General features: G+C 39.9%; 1 protein-coding gene across 1 annotated transcript in view; it reads left to right on the top strand.

The window, feature by feature from the left end:
- Nucleotides 1-15,235, top strand: part of fchsd2 (FCH and double SH3 domains 2) — a 96,083-nt gene that overhangs the window by 7,725 nt on the left and 73,123 nt on the right. Inside the window, exon 3 of the mRNA XM_080889750.1 lies at nucleotides 12,695-12,740. Within this exon, the coding sequence (XP_080745876.1) occupies nucleotides 12,695-12,740 (46 nt within the window). The remainder of the gene's footprint in view (nucleotides 1-12,694; nucleotides 12,741-15,235) is intronic.

Below are 15,235 nucleotides of genomic sequence, written 5' to 3'. Positions count from 1 at the left end.
GTTGTGGTGACCGCCAAAGGGTTGTTTGCGATGCCCAACTCTAACACGCCAACCATTGTACTATAATACACAAAGTCTCACTCTGTTTGTTTTCCTGGAAACTCCTCCTAGATGATCACAAGTTGTGGTGTACTCGTACAGGCCCCTGATGGTTCTTATATCAGGTGTTATGAGATAATCGTGTTGCCTAGCCAGTGAGTTTATGCACACCTGTAATACCTTGTAAAAGGAGTGCAATTTTAATATCACAACAGTAACTTCTCAGTTAAAGTCACAAAACTTTTTCGTGATGTTTTGTGATGCTTTTATGTTGCCCAGCAACCACCTAACAATGACACGAAAAAGGTCAGTGCAGTTTCATACTTTAGACATCTGTTTCTCCAATTAATAGATCAGTATTATAACTGTCAACACATTTGCTAAATACGTTCTCGATATAATTTCTGCAGTTATTATTTTCTGCTTAGCTCTATTTTTTACTTAAAAAAACCCAAATCAAATACCAAAGCAGCTGTTTGCAGCTTTCAGGACTACAGATTCTTTTTTTGGGCGGTGGCAGGACATTCCACACTCAGAGCAATCCTTGGGATGCACTCAAAGATCTTGAGTGATTCCCAAGGGAAGAAGCAGGTAGGAACATGCCCCATATCCACACTGGGACAGAATGCAGACTTAATATCTACAGTTGATGCTTGCAAACAGTCACTAGACTACAGTAGAAAGCTAATCAATTGACGAACATGCTTTGTGCTGTCCTTGTAAAAGTGCATGCGTGACCTCTGGAAACTGACTCTGATTCAGCTAGTCCTTTCCTGAGATGGTGTCACCATGACTAGTTATGACTAAATAGTTTCCATATACAGTATTTTTAAAAGATGGACCCTACAGGAGAGCAATGACAAAAACATTCATGGTTGACAGACACATTTCTAGTATGAAGCACACATTAGGTTTTAACACTTAAATCCCAAAAGCAGCTCTGAGGTTATTTACCCTAATTAATCCACAGACTGGCTTTAATCAAAGCGCTCAGTCACACACACATGCACACGCATATACAAGTTTATATCTACTGTGTCTCCTGCCTGTGTGTCAGCTGTACAAGGTATGAGAGGAATGATAACGGGAAAAAATGGAGGAAAGATGAAAGAGAAAGGACCGTGTATTTCATCCTCTGGGAGTGCATTTCAGCTAGTCTAATCTTAGGAAGGACAAGAGAACGGGAGAGAGGAGAAAATGATGACGAGTTGGTGGATTCAGGGAGTCAACTTGGTGTCCTCAATCCAGCTAAATCCCCTATACCCTTATGTCTCCCTTAATAGCTACAAACGCATCATCCTGCGCTGACCATAGAAATACTCTCATACAGTGTGCTGTGCTCATTATCATTTGGCCATGCATTAGCTATTGTCTGTTAGTTTAGATCAGTGAACAATGTGCTATATATACTTTACTGTGCAGCTTCATTTTGCTGTAAGGTAACTCTTCGACAGGCTGTGATGTTGTTTAGAATAAATGCAGAATGTTGCAGACAGAGTGCCCTGTGGAGACTTTATAAAGAGCAGTATTAATTGTGGAGATGTTGCGACATTAATGATAAAATAAATGATAAAAATAGCAGCCTGGAAGCTGATGCTCGGACTAGATTGCTGGACTGGATGTGATTTACCCCCCATGTCTGTCCTTTGCATGATTCACTGGGATAAATGAAATTTGTGTTTCATGCAAATTAATTGACCAAATCCTAGGAATTATCTGCAAATATCATTAAAACCTAATGGCTCTCCTTGCTGAGTAGCTAGATGAAACTGTCTGATTTGAACCCAAAAGTGCCACCAAGAGTTCTCATTAATGCTTTTCATTGCAGCCTCCATAATGAAGGAAGATGGGGAACAGAATATCAAGGCCTTGTTGCATTAAAAAACTAAAAAAAACCCAGACTCACACACAAATGAATGCAAGGCTGATTCACACCCTGATAATGTAATTAGGTGTAGGTACATCTGTACTCGACAAAATAACACTGCAGACTGAATCATAAGAGGACCCTGCATAATACTTGGGGTTGAAATGACAAAATATTGGTTACAAGGTTATTTCTGTATTAAAATAAGGTGATCCTGCAACAGTGGCTCAACCTTACCATTATGTTTTTATGTAATAATATAATAAAGTTCAGTGTCACAGCCTAAGCAGCTAAAGCAACCATTTGTTCTGTGGTGGAGTCAGAGGATTTTTAAAGATTTGCAATATTTTGTCCTTTGGAAAAATAACCCGATGAACAATAAAGTTCTCAGCAGCTAAATATAATCCATTCCATCTCTGTTGTAGACCTATGTCTTTCAACTTGTGGCCTTCGTTCGTGTAAGTGTTTCTGGCATTTTGAATTGTTCATTTTGTTTTTTCCCCCCCTGAAGTAGGTAAAGATTTTTTTTATGAATATCTACTCTTTATCTTTATTTTCTTCTTTTTATTATTTTTTCATTCTTCTTCTTTTAAGGTCGTAGTTCTTTTGTACTTTAGAATTATTAGAATTAAATCAAAGTGCAACTGTGAATTACTCTAGGGCCCTCTCTTTTCCAAAGGGTGTTTTTAATGGGAGAGGATCAAATTGCCTCTGAATGGAGCTGAATAGACTTGTAACCTGTCAGTGCAAGGGAGCATATGAAATACCACTGAGTATTTGAAAAATGTAAATAGACATTTTGACAGAGCAAATGAACAACGAGCTTTCAGATTCCTCTGGTTTACAGCTGCACTTTCAATCATAAACCAAATCTGACCTCTTAGTACACTCACTAACAATATTAGAATCAATATCCATTCTTACTGACCAGCAGTAGCTTTAACAATTATGTTTAATTAATTAAAAAAAAAAATCAGGAACAGTAACTAAACAAAGGATTCACCAATGGTCCAGGGTCAGTTCTTGGGCAAGTTGATTGGCCATTTGTTGGCCTGTTGGGACCATTGACAGTGTTCTCAGATATCAAGTAAGGCTGAAGCAAAGTGGCTAAAATGAGCTCTAAATAACAAGTAGTCTTTTCACATTAAAATGCCAATAAAAGTGTCACGGGCTGCGATGGCAGACCGTGGAGTGACAGTGAAAGCAGGGCCCAAACGCGAGACTCTAAGTGAAGGACAGTGGATTTATTTACAGGAGGTGAAAAACACACAACTATATACAAAATCCCAGCACTGTGGTCCCGTGGTGATTCTCCCTGAATCCCACACAGTGCAGATGTCCGTGAGAAGTGAAAGGTGGCGACTCCAAAAAACTCCAATTCCCACACCGTGACTTTAGAGGCGTACTCCGCTCCCGATTCCTGGTAACACAAAAGGCAGAGGGTTAGCAGGGGATCTGTTTCCGCGGAGGTTACGTAAAAGCTCACGGCAGTACTGACGAGTTCTGACTCAAGGATCCAGCGTCGGCCTCAGATCAGCTGCAGTCCTAAATGCCGTTCCTAGACGAGCGTAATCTGCTGCAGCTGGCAGAGGACGACGAGCGGCAGGTGCGGCCGTCTCTCGAGTAGACCACTTCCGGGTTCGCAGTCTCCTCAGCGAACCCACACCTCCGGAAGCTCACACAGAGACACATGGAGAGATGGAGAGCAAACCAATACAACACACGGAAAACATAAACATAAACATACACTGAAAATGCCTGAGCCCTGGGTCCCTAGACCCAGGCCATGACAAAAAGTCCTTCATCAGTTCAGTTGTTGCGACAATTTAAATGTCAAGAAAGGTGTGTAGATTTTCAGTCATCTACCTCATGGCGATCTAAGGAGCCTGGAAAGAAAAGCGACAGGACATCTTTAAGTTTCTTGAAGACGTTTCAGATCACATCCAAGAAGCTTCTTTAGAAGTTGTTAGCCAAATTGTGTCTGGTTTCATCCAATGGTAATGATCCATTTTGTAACATGGTGTGATCAAAAGGACCCAAAACGAGTGACTGAGTGCATAAACTCATCAGGAAAGATGTTAACAGAGGTCAAGACCAAGAGCTGTTTTCTCATATACAGTGGAACCCCGACTTACGAAATGAATTCGTTCCCGAGGGTCTTTCGTAAGTCGAAAATTTTCGTAAGTCAAAGCACCCATCGCGCCTTTTGAGTGAACGATAGGCTATAGGCTAATTGCAAACTGCAGCAACAATACGTCATTCAAGTGGAACAGCGAAGTGCAAGTACAAAAGCCAAGGGGTTGTCACATGATTCGGAAGGCACTGTGGGCATTGCGGGCATTCTGGGCTCAGCCAATCAGAGTCAGCGGATTTCGTTACGCAGGCATTTTGCCGTAACACGAGCAGAAATATTGCCATTAAGTGCCTTCGTAATTTGAATTTTTCGTTAAATGGGGTATTCGTAAGTCAGGGTTCCACTGTACTTGTATAGGATCAGAAGTCTTTTTGCAGCCACAGCTTTTGCTCTTTGGCACACTTCAGATGGGGTGGAAGGTGGAACTCTATTTTTCCAACCTGGAAGTTATATCTATGTCTTATATTGCCTATATGCTGACATTCTTTCTCTTTCTCTTTCCAGCAGTGATATCTGTAGCATGCAGCTGTGAGTCTAAAGTCCAGTACTTATTTTAACCTACAATTTGTAACATTTTCAGTTACCAATTGTTTGACAGATTTAAGTTACTAATACAAAAATTACAAATGGGATATAAAGGTGAACAACATCAAATGCACCCGTTTTAACGACACTGTTCATCTTCATAAAGTTGATTAATCTGAAGACATAGACAAAAAAATCAGATATCACAAACAATACGAGGTCATAATAAAAAAGCATTCCAGCTGATGTTGGAAATTATTTGGCCACCGACTCACACCCCAGCACGGCCTCAAATGCTTTGCCATGATATCTTTAGAAAACAATATATCATTGAGTAATGGTAAAAGTTTCACTGTGATTTTTTTTAACCTGGTCATAATATATTATTATTGAGCAGCAGCTGCCTTCACAGTCACAGAAAGTGTTTTAGTCTTTGAGGACAGAGATAACAGTAACTCTAAACACATGATCAGAGATTTACTTTTTGCCTGTCAGTGTTTTGTGGGGTTATAGCAAAGGTGTGTGTGGGGAGAGAACTGGTAGGATGAGTTTTTATTCTAATACTTAGTACTGCTGTCTTTAATACTAGCACACACCCTGTGTAGAATTAATTTATTGTAAAGGGAACTCAGATTTCATCTCAGCTTATCAACTGTTGTCTTTTCTGAGATGAAGTAAACATGTTTCGAGCTGAATGCCAGCTTGGTCTTGGAGAGGAAAGACTGCTGCAAATCTGCTGTATTATGCCTCGTGTCGATCACCAGTGTGAAAACATGGCCATTCTCCTCGGCCTCTGTCTCACCCTGTGACTCATGTTGCTTATCCTTTTGTCACTGATCTCAGTCTGTGTCCCGTTAACCATTGACCTCAGCTGTTTTCTCATGTTTGATCATTTCCTCTCTCTGCTTTTCAGCCTCTTGCTCCTCTTGCCCTCAGCACTCACGCACAGACATACAAACACACACATCCACTGTGTCCACTCTCAGGCTCTTAAGTATTTCCTGTCGGACACACACTCATCTGCAAGCCTGCACATTTTCTCCCTCCCTTTCTTCTTCACACACAGCTGATGCTGACATGCTGGCTTTTCGACTCGTACACCATTCAGTTACGCACACGCACCCGTGGTGGGCAGACAAAAGGAGCAGGGTAGAGAAAAAGTAGTTAAGAAGCAGAGTGCATCAAGCCAGAGAGAAAGGGTCAGAGCAGGGGAGAGAGGCACGAAATAGAGGTGCAGGTGAAGGTATGGAGAGGTTTTCAAGGGATAGATGTGAATTGTTAGCTGAATAAATCTAGGGGGTGAAGAAGGCAAATGCAGATAGACACAAACATGAAGTACAGTATAATCTTCAAATAGATAACTACTTAAATCTATATAACTTTTAAGACCTCACTCTGAAATGCCTATTCTGTTTATTTTGACTATTTTAGGAACACAGTTTCTCATGAATGTGCAAAATGGGTGTGAAAGACATTTCGAGCTGATAATTGGGTGTTGATGTTTACATATGCTGGCTACACTGGATTGTAACCATGGCAGCATGAAAAGCCCAGACATGTCCAAAGATCCCAGCGAGGATGAGTGTTTGTCAGCATTTCTGTGTTTGTACTTTCTGACTTGTATGTTTCAGGCTTGCAGGATCGATTGTGTGTGAATAGAGCGAGCAGTCATGTTTCCATATGTGCTGTGGTATGTTCAGGTGACAGATCCAGAAACTAGACATTACAGCCATTTGGAGCTATTGAAAGTTAAGCATGTTAATTTAAATCTTTTTAGGAGATTGGTCATACAGAAGAAATTGAAAACTGCTGAAAACTGCACCTAGCTTCTTTGCCTTAAAAACAGCAAGGATTCTCTTATACCAACAAGGTATACCAACTGCTTTTTCACAGTATGAGATTAGGTCATCCAACGCAGTTACAGGAGAGCTTGCAGGGGCAGGACCATAACATCTAGTGCAGTAATCTTGTGTATCTTGCCGTAGTGTGTTAAACTCAAAAAGATAGCACAGGCAGTTGATTTTCTAATGCTTTGACTTGAGTTGCTCTTTTCCATGGCAGGTCTGTTTTCATATATAAGGCGCACCGGATATTAAGGTGCATTAAGCGAAACAAAACAGTCAGATAAGTCAAACTTTACTCAACTCATTCTTCTTGCTTCCTCCACTTCCATACCATTGATTATTAATGTTGAATTCTCTCGCAGCTGCTCTATTCCCATGTTGTTGCAGTATATTAATGACTGACCTCATATTGTGGATGGATTACCTCACGGAATTGATATCCTGTTGTCTCTTTGTCTAGGCGCTGTGGCTTAGTTGGTTAAAGCGCCTGTCTAGTAAACAGGAGATCCTGGGTTCGAATCCCAGCAGTGCCTTTTGTTCCAACTCCGCTACACTTGTTCAATAATATTTTTCTCCCTTTCCATTGCTATTTAGTACCAAGTAATTTAAGACACTTGCACACTCTTGGACAATTTAAGACACTTAATTTAAGACACCAGCAGATACTGTGTCTGTTTTGGTCAAAGAAGGAAATCCTGCACTCATTGTCAGCAATGCAGTGTTGTGGCAGCGCATATGCATCATGATAAAGTACAACCAGTTATAGGAGTAACTTGTTTGTGCTTGTACTGTTGTTTGCCCTTAAGCTTAGCCCCTGCTATCCGGTTGTTCAGTGATGACGCGACGAATCCTACTTCCGGGCCTAAAGTAGTCTGCGTTTAATATAGCTTTTGTGTTGTTAACATGTTTAATGTTTTGTATTTTCTTCTATTTGATCTCAAAAAGCTCCTAAAACAGTCAGTGATCCCTGTTGACCTCCCTCAGCTTTTATTACCACTAATGATTTATTTAAGCTCAGTTTTTAAAACCTTAGGATGTAGCTACAGCCCATCCCATGCAGCAGTATATGAATGAACTACCTCGTATTGTGGATGGATTATCTCAGTTGTTCTCCTGGCTGAAGTTTGGTCCTTTTACAGCATCCTGCCATGCGATTACATTTGTTTCTGACCACTGAGAACACTCACGTTAACTTTTATCGAGTGGAAAAAAAGTTAGCTTGTTTATATTATGCTAACATAGCTGTGTCGCTAGTGGTCACGTAGCACATCATTATATACCAGCTAGCCCAACTTCAGTAACCCTACAAACGTCACTGCTGTTTAGTTTTCTGTCTTCATTTATGCTGGAAGTGATAACAGAGCTGTACGTTTTAATTTGTTTCCAAAACCCCGCAGTCAGGACATGCTATATTGTATTTAGATAGAAGCTAGCGAGCTAACTCCCTGCTAACTTCTAACTCCGTTAAATGTCATAAATTCCGTTTTCATGGATGCCTGGATGTTAAACTCAATTGTTACACCTGGTAGAGCAGAAAGCTGATCAATTTATTAAAGATGAAAGACTTTAGACAGTTTTTCAACTCTCAGTAATGCCACAGTGATCGTTTGATATATGGACCTGCAGCGGAGTTTAGGTCCAGACACGGCTAGTGACGTCAGACTGAACAATCGGATGGAAAAACAGGAACACGCATGAGGTCCACATACATCTCATTGGTACTGATAGATGATTCTTAAAATGTATTTATTTTTTACTCTATGATGACTCTCCCATTCTTTTTCCATCAGAACATTTGAGCCATTGCCTTAAGGCTGATGCATGAAGCTCGCAAGAATGTCACTCAATGTGTGTAACCATAGACCTATGCAATGTGATACAAACACCATTAATTCCACCTATGTTAACCTTGGCTATCAATTGAGATTATATACTAATATATTTAATTATGAGAACTATACTTTTTCCTTCTTTAGCATGGAGCATGAAATGATTTTAGTTTAGACAGTTGTTTTTATGAGTGAAGTGAAAGCACTGTTATTTCTTGATTGTGCTTTGCCTTAAAGGCAGGAAGGATTTTTCAAGGTATAATTAACAAGTTTGTCAAGGTTTTCAAACGTGGTTGTTGAGCAACTAGCAGGAGGATGCCTCTGTGACTCAGTAACATGTAATGCAAGAAATCTGTCCGATGTTTCACTTCAAGGCACATGTGCTTTGCTATTTTGCTTAGTTGACAATTTTAAAACATCTGCCCCGTGTGAGGCTCGAACTCACGACCTTCAGATTATGAGACTGACGCGCTGCCTACTGCGCCAACGAGGCCTGTGTGCTGCAAATGCGTGTGTCCCTTTCACAGAGCGGATACTAAGCCCACATGTGGACAGGCCTGTTTGGGGGAGTGTGCGTGTCGTATTTCAGCGGACAAGCACGGGGCGGGGTTAAATAGTAAACACATGCTCCAGCCTCTTGCAGCAGATCAGTGATAAATGGCAATGGTGCAGATTTACTACAGTCTCTTATTTAAAAGAAATTTGCTAAGCAGCCTGTGTTTGGAAACCAGACTGGATATAGCAGCTTTAACACAGAAATGATGTCTGGGGAAAGGTTTGACACGAAGCACTACCCTATTTGTTTGGGCTGTAATTATCATACAGGCCATTGGTGGTAATTATTCTGTCTACTCTTACAGTGTTTTCTTCCCCTCTGTGTCTTCTTCCACTGTTCGCCTTTCCTGATGGTACTTGATTTTAGATGTTAACAGTCTGTTGTCTTGATCGGATTTAAGACAGCATCGGTGACTTGAAGTTAAAATATATTGTACAATAATAAGAAGTGTGGTTGTAATTATTCCAGCAATGTCAACATGGGATACATACTGGGACTGAATGTACCCTGCGCTGCTTTATCTGATGATACAAAGCAAAAAGCCTCGAGCTATTGCGTTTTCAAAACTAGGGTATAATGGTGCTCATTTCTCAAAGCCATGTTAAATTAACATTGAGCTACAGCAGCGCTGCTCCGAAGGTATCTTGAGTGGGTGTAAGCACCAGCTTGTAATGCCTATAATGGAGTCAGTATACGTCTTCTTCCAGATACAGATTATTTCTGGTAGTAGTTTATATTCTGTCATGTTTTCATGCCCCCCTCATCCCACCCCACCCCACCCCCCAACTTTAACTGAGGCTCATATTTCTGCCAATCTGCTATTTGTTGTTTCACGCAAAGAATAATCTGTGTAAAAGTCCTTGTCCAATAAAGCCTGAACAAGTTACCCAAGTGTGATCAAGTGTGATCAAGTGTGCTTCTGCGTGGGCCACAGAGCTCTGGATATCTACATGTGAATGAACTAAAGGTTAATGCTAATGATTAGGTTATTCTTGACACCTAAACACAATACCCTCATTTGCATGTGAGAATAACGCTCATCCACACTAGTGTTTTTTTCCAAAGAGTCTCCATCCACATTACCAACCCAGAGCAGGAGGAAAATGCCTGCTGTCTTTTCTCTTAGGTGGCATACATCAACATTAAAGTTATTTATTTCTGCTAATACAAGTCTTTAATAGCAAAATAAAATTCATGTGATCATCATTTCAGTCATAACTTTTAGAATAGCTAAAAATGTCCATGGCTTTTTTCTGGTCTGACCTGAACTTCTTTTGAAAAAAATGTTGATTCCTGCTTAGCCTCCATGCCTCTCTTCAGCTCTCTCAGGGGTGGGTGGCATTGGCAGCAACTGACCAATCATAATCATTAATAAGTGTACAGGAAGCAGAGTGCCTGATCATACTATGATGTTGCAACAATATGGTAAGGTTAAATAGGCTTTGCAGTTGTATCTCTGTGGCTTAGTTGTTTAAAGCGCCTGTCTAGTAAACAGGAGATCCTTAGTTCAAATCCCAGCAGTGCTTTTTGGTTTAATAATATTTTCCTGCTAGACCTTTTTGCTATTAGTGCCAACTAGAGCTGGGCGATATAAGATTTTTTCATATCACGATATGTTTTTTTCATTTCAGGCAATAACGATATCTATCACGATATAAGCCAAATAACTATATTTGTAAGATTTAAATGTGCCGTTGCTCACAAGTAAAATGTGAAATAATCAGCAGCTTGTTTTTATTTAAATATTTATTTCCCATAATAAGTTCAACAGGGTAGATGTACTTAAGGAACATGAGACTTTTTCAGATAAATAAAGGCAAATATTGCAAACTACACAAAAGGCAGCCGCTAAAGCGTTTAAGTTTCAAAATAGAACAAATGAAACAGACGACTAAATTGTCAATTCCACTTAGAAACAAAATATTAATTCTAAAAATAAATCTTAGTTTGTTTTACAGAAGAACAGACAAAACTAACTTTTGTCAATATCAAATAAACTGAGAACTAAAAGGAAATTCTCAATCTCTCCTTGTTGTATAGCTTAGCTTTTCAAACAGTGTTAACAGTTACTTTAGTCTGACAAAAGCCGAATGACGAATTAGCGCTTCCAGTCAGAGACTGAGGCTACGTCCACACGTACACGGGTATTTTTGAAAACGGAGATTTTCCGTTTTCGTTTTAAAAAATAATCCCGTCCACACATAAAGGCAGAAATGAAGGAAAACGCTGCTATGAACATGCCAAAGCAGCAGGTGGCGCTAGATTCCTAACCGTGCAGAAATGTTGGCCAATCAGAAGTCTAGAAGCCTCGGTGGGAAAAAGTAAACAAAGCTGGGGCATAGAAGCAGAACCGAGTCGTATGTGTGGAGGGACAGTAACTGTGTGTATATGTAAGCATTTAAACACTGCAGAGAGTAGAATTAACAGTAACAGTATTGTAGAAATTCATTTCACTGAAACAATAAGTGGCGCACAGTGTGACGCATGCACCAGTTTATTGTATTTCCAGACTTGCTTTCGGCACAATTTACAGTGCACGCTACTCTGTTTTTTGTCAGACTTGAAATAGCCGAAATACCTTCACAATACGGAACTTCTATGGCTCTTCCATTCGACAATCTCTCCGGCATTGGAACCATCATCTGTTTTCTCTTCGGTAACCTTCGGTCACGCTCGGTTGATTTTTCTAGTCGGCACACTCATTTCCTCCATTATCCGAGCGGTACGGTGGCTGGCTGCTTCCCAAACAAATACACATGTGCGGCTTGGCACTTGTGCTGTATGTAACAAGTCACGTGACGTGACGCTGCGGCTGTGATTGGTTCGGCTCAGCGCTACTTAATTTGGATTGGCTGACCTTTTTTTTTTTTTTTTTTAAGAGGACAAGAGCGGCGAGGTCTATCGCGATAGTTTAATTTCTCTATCGAGTAAAAGTTATATCGCGATACATATCGTTATCGTTCTATCGCCCAGCTCTAGTGCCAACTAATATAAGACGGGCATTGTACAGCTACAAGCATTTCACCCCCATGTCATACTGTGTATGGTTGTGTGTGTGTGACAAATAAAATTTGAATTTGATTTGATTTGAAGACACATTTTTCCAATATGGAGCTATTGTACTGTAATAACTGTTTTTTAACAGCTCCAGTAACCATCCACAGAAAGCCCCTTGCAAGTTTCTAAGAAATAAATCACAGTGAAAAATGTGATAAGATTCGTAAAAAGCTTTAAAAGTGGTGTTGAGTTAGTTAGCTGGGCTCGCATCTGATGAACTATGCATTTAACTCGAGAATACATGTTACACACGCATAGTGAGATATATATAAAAATATTTAGATCCAATCAACTGTACATGATGCTTTGTCCATTCACATTCATGGCCAAAATATGTATCTGTTTGTGTAATCACATATGTAATGTTATGTTTTTAATTCTGCATAACATTGGGCTGTGATAAGAGCTTTCACTGTCTCTTCAACTCCAGGATGTTGTTGACTCACATCAACGGGGCGAGGGGAAAGGTTGCTTTGTGTGGGTCATAAATTCAGAAGGTATTTTTAGAAAGAGTCGTTGAGAAATAAAGAGAGAGTGGTAATTCCATCCTTGCATAATGTTGTGGTCACCAAGCTCTCCCCTGGCATACTCGGTGGGATTGCAGCATTTGTGCTTTCTCATCATAATGAACACAGTACACAAACTGTCACTGAAAATAAACATCAGGTCTGTTTTTTCTGCCTCCTGTGTAACAAAGCAATAGGCCTTGATGCTTTTGATGATGATTTATTTGCTATCTGTATTCCTACATGTTATCTGTTGTGATATATACATTATGAATCTATCTGTTGTTTCATTTATCCTCTGTACATTTCAGTAAGTTTCTTTTTGTTGTTGTTGCAGGAGCTATAGTCTGAAGAAAGGACAACTGGAGCGGGACTATGCACAGGTAGGTCTGGCTGGACTGTCGCTAAATATAGGAACCCATACATTAAAACAAAAACTATATACTGTTTAAATATCTTCAGCTTCTCCATCTTCTCAATCACCTCTGGACCAAATTCATTGTTCACAGCGCTTTTCGTCATCCTTTACACAATAATTAATATAAAATGCTATGATATTCAAAAAGGATGTACTTACTTCTCAGTCACAGAGGGTTAGAGACTGGTTGGCAACCCCCTCCCAAACTCCAGTTACTCTGGAAAAATGTGTATTACTTGACCAATTGTTGATTGGTTTTTGGTTTTTTGGTTTGCTAGCTGTCGTTGGGTAAACTTGATCACAAAGGGGGTGCTACACCAAAAAACAGCTTGTGATTGCTTTGATTGCTAGGAGATTCTCAAAATCACCTTTAGAAAATGGAAAGTGTCCACTTGAAACTTGAAAGAAGTCCGACAAAGCAGAATCCCAGAGCGTTTCCCTGCTACAGCTCACAACTGGTGCAGCTTGGTAGCAACCAGAGTAAAAGCAGGGAGGTTGCACCACTTTAAAACATAGAAGTGTATGTATCCCAGAATAAGGTACATACAAGTTTACGGTCTTACAGTAGTTTGTTATTTACATATTTCCATACAAAATTTTGGTTTGTACAGAAACCCAAAATCATTCTATCATTCTAAGTTTAAAGCAAACCACTGATTCAGCCAAAACTGATGGGCTGGGGAAGGCTGTTCCAAAGTGTAGGTGCTACAGAAGCCTCTAGATTTAAAATAGGATCAGGGAGCAGTCTCTAGAGACCAGCCAGGCTGACTGGTGGAATAAGGTGTCAGCATTGTTGCTGTATATGCAGGAGACTTGCAATGTAGGGCTTTATATGTAACTAATAATTTAAAAATGAATTCGAAGTTTCACTGGATGGAAATAAGGGCGAGATGTTTGTTAGATAAAAGAAACAAGACTGTAAGCCCAAAGATGGAGAAAAATAACACCAAGTCTCTGATCATATGATGTGATGTTGCTAATGTGAGGGCTAAAGTAAAGAACAGTCTCCATAGAGAAGCAGAACTGGAACACAAGAGCCTCAGTTTTACTAGGACAGAGGAATTTTGAAGACATCCAATCACTAATAGCACTGAAACATTGACTGAGGTAGCAGAGCCTTTTGTTGGATTACCAGAAAAATACAGGTAAGCAATGCTCTCAAGATGATTCAGGATTAATATAGTATGCAATGAAAACATAATTGGTCCAAGGATTGAGCTTTGAGGGATCCCGCAGAACAGAGGAGCTGATGAAGACTTAGTATGGATTCTGAAGTGTCTCTCAGATAAGCGTGACGAAATCCTTTTCAATAATCTGTCAACTAGAAAGGCACGATGTGTGGAGTTAAAGGCTGCAGATCAGTTGAGCAGAACTAAAATAATCCCATTTATCTGAGCACATAAGAACGTCATTAGTAATAATAACGCAGTTCCAGGGCTGTGAGTCAAATATTGCACCTCAACCAGCTGACGGAGTGGATGAGTGACAGCTCTGTCAAGAATTATTGTTACTTCAATCTTTTATCTTGCTCTCACTTCAGTTGCATCTTGATTTTCTAATTTTGACCTCTTTGGTAGTAGAAGTACTGTGCTGTCTGTGTTGAGGCCTTGCATGTGTAATTTAATTTTCATCCAGGGCTTTATCTCTAATAAATTGAGATAATAAAATGTAATTTAATATATTATATATTGTAGTTTAATTAATACTCTAATAAGCATTGACTAACCTTAAGTAAATGACAGTCATCTATGCCACTGTTTGCAGAGGGTCTGTGCTAGTGAAAACTATAGATTTATACTTATTAGATTTCCCAGTAAAAAAACCCCCAAAAGAATATAAAAAGAAGTGAAAGGACGTACATAGTGCATTGGCAGCCTGCTTAACTTAAGAGCTTTCCAAAGTGAGCCTTTCAGATTTCTTTTTGATTCATTCTTCAGATGATTAAAAGCTCACACATGTGCTGCAGGCCACATTTGGTTTCACTTCCCTTGTTCCTGTGTAGTTATTGGCAAGTGTGTCGCTGTTTATTTCCCCTGTTTCTTTTGTATATTCTTTCTCTTCTGTTTCCTGTTTGATAAAAAGCTACAGTTCTTATAAGACGGAAAAAGGTTGCTACACGTAATTAAGCATGGCATCCACTCAGTAACATACTGAGTGGAGCTCCACTTGCAGCTTGCAGTGAATTCACCGAAAGCAGTTGTTTGCATGATTCTCACATGGGTGCAGTCACCCGTCACAAAGTGCTTTGTACTATAAAACTGGCAGTTTAAAGACCCCCTGAAGTCCAATCTGATGGTGATTTGCTGTCTCACTTGCACCTCTGTTCATGAAAATGGCTTCAATTGCCTTCTTTAATAGGTTGGCTTTCAATATGAGAACTCCTTTATCCAAACTGAGACATGCGCGGTCTTTTAGATTATACACAAATGTCTTTTCAAAGCTCTTTTTCTTACTGAAGCC

Source organism: Rhamphochromis sp. 'chilingali' (assembly GCF_963969265.1).
Source record: "Rhamphochromis sp. 'chilingali' genome assembly, chromosome: 8".
In the NCBI taxonomy this organism is placed as follows: Eukaryota; Metazoa; Chordata; class Actinopteri; order Cichliformes; family Cichlidae; genus Rhamphochromis; species Rhamphochromis sp. 'chilingali'.
This window is presented reverse-complemented; position numbering and strand designations above follow the sequence as displayed.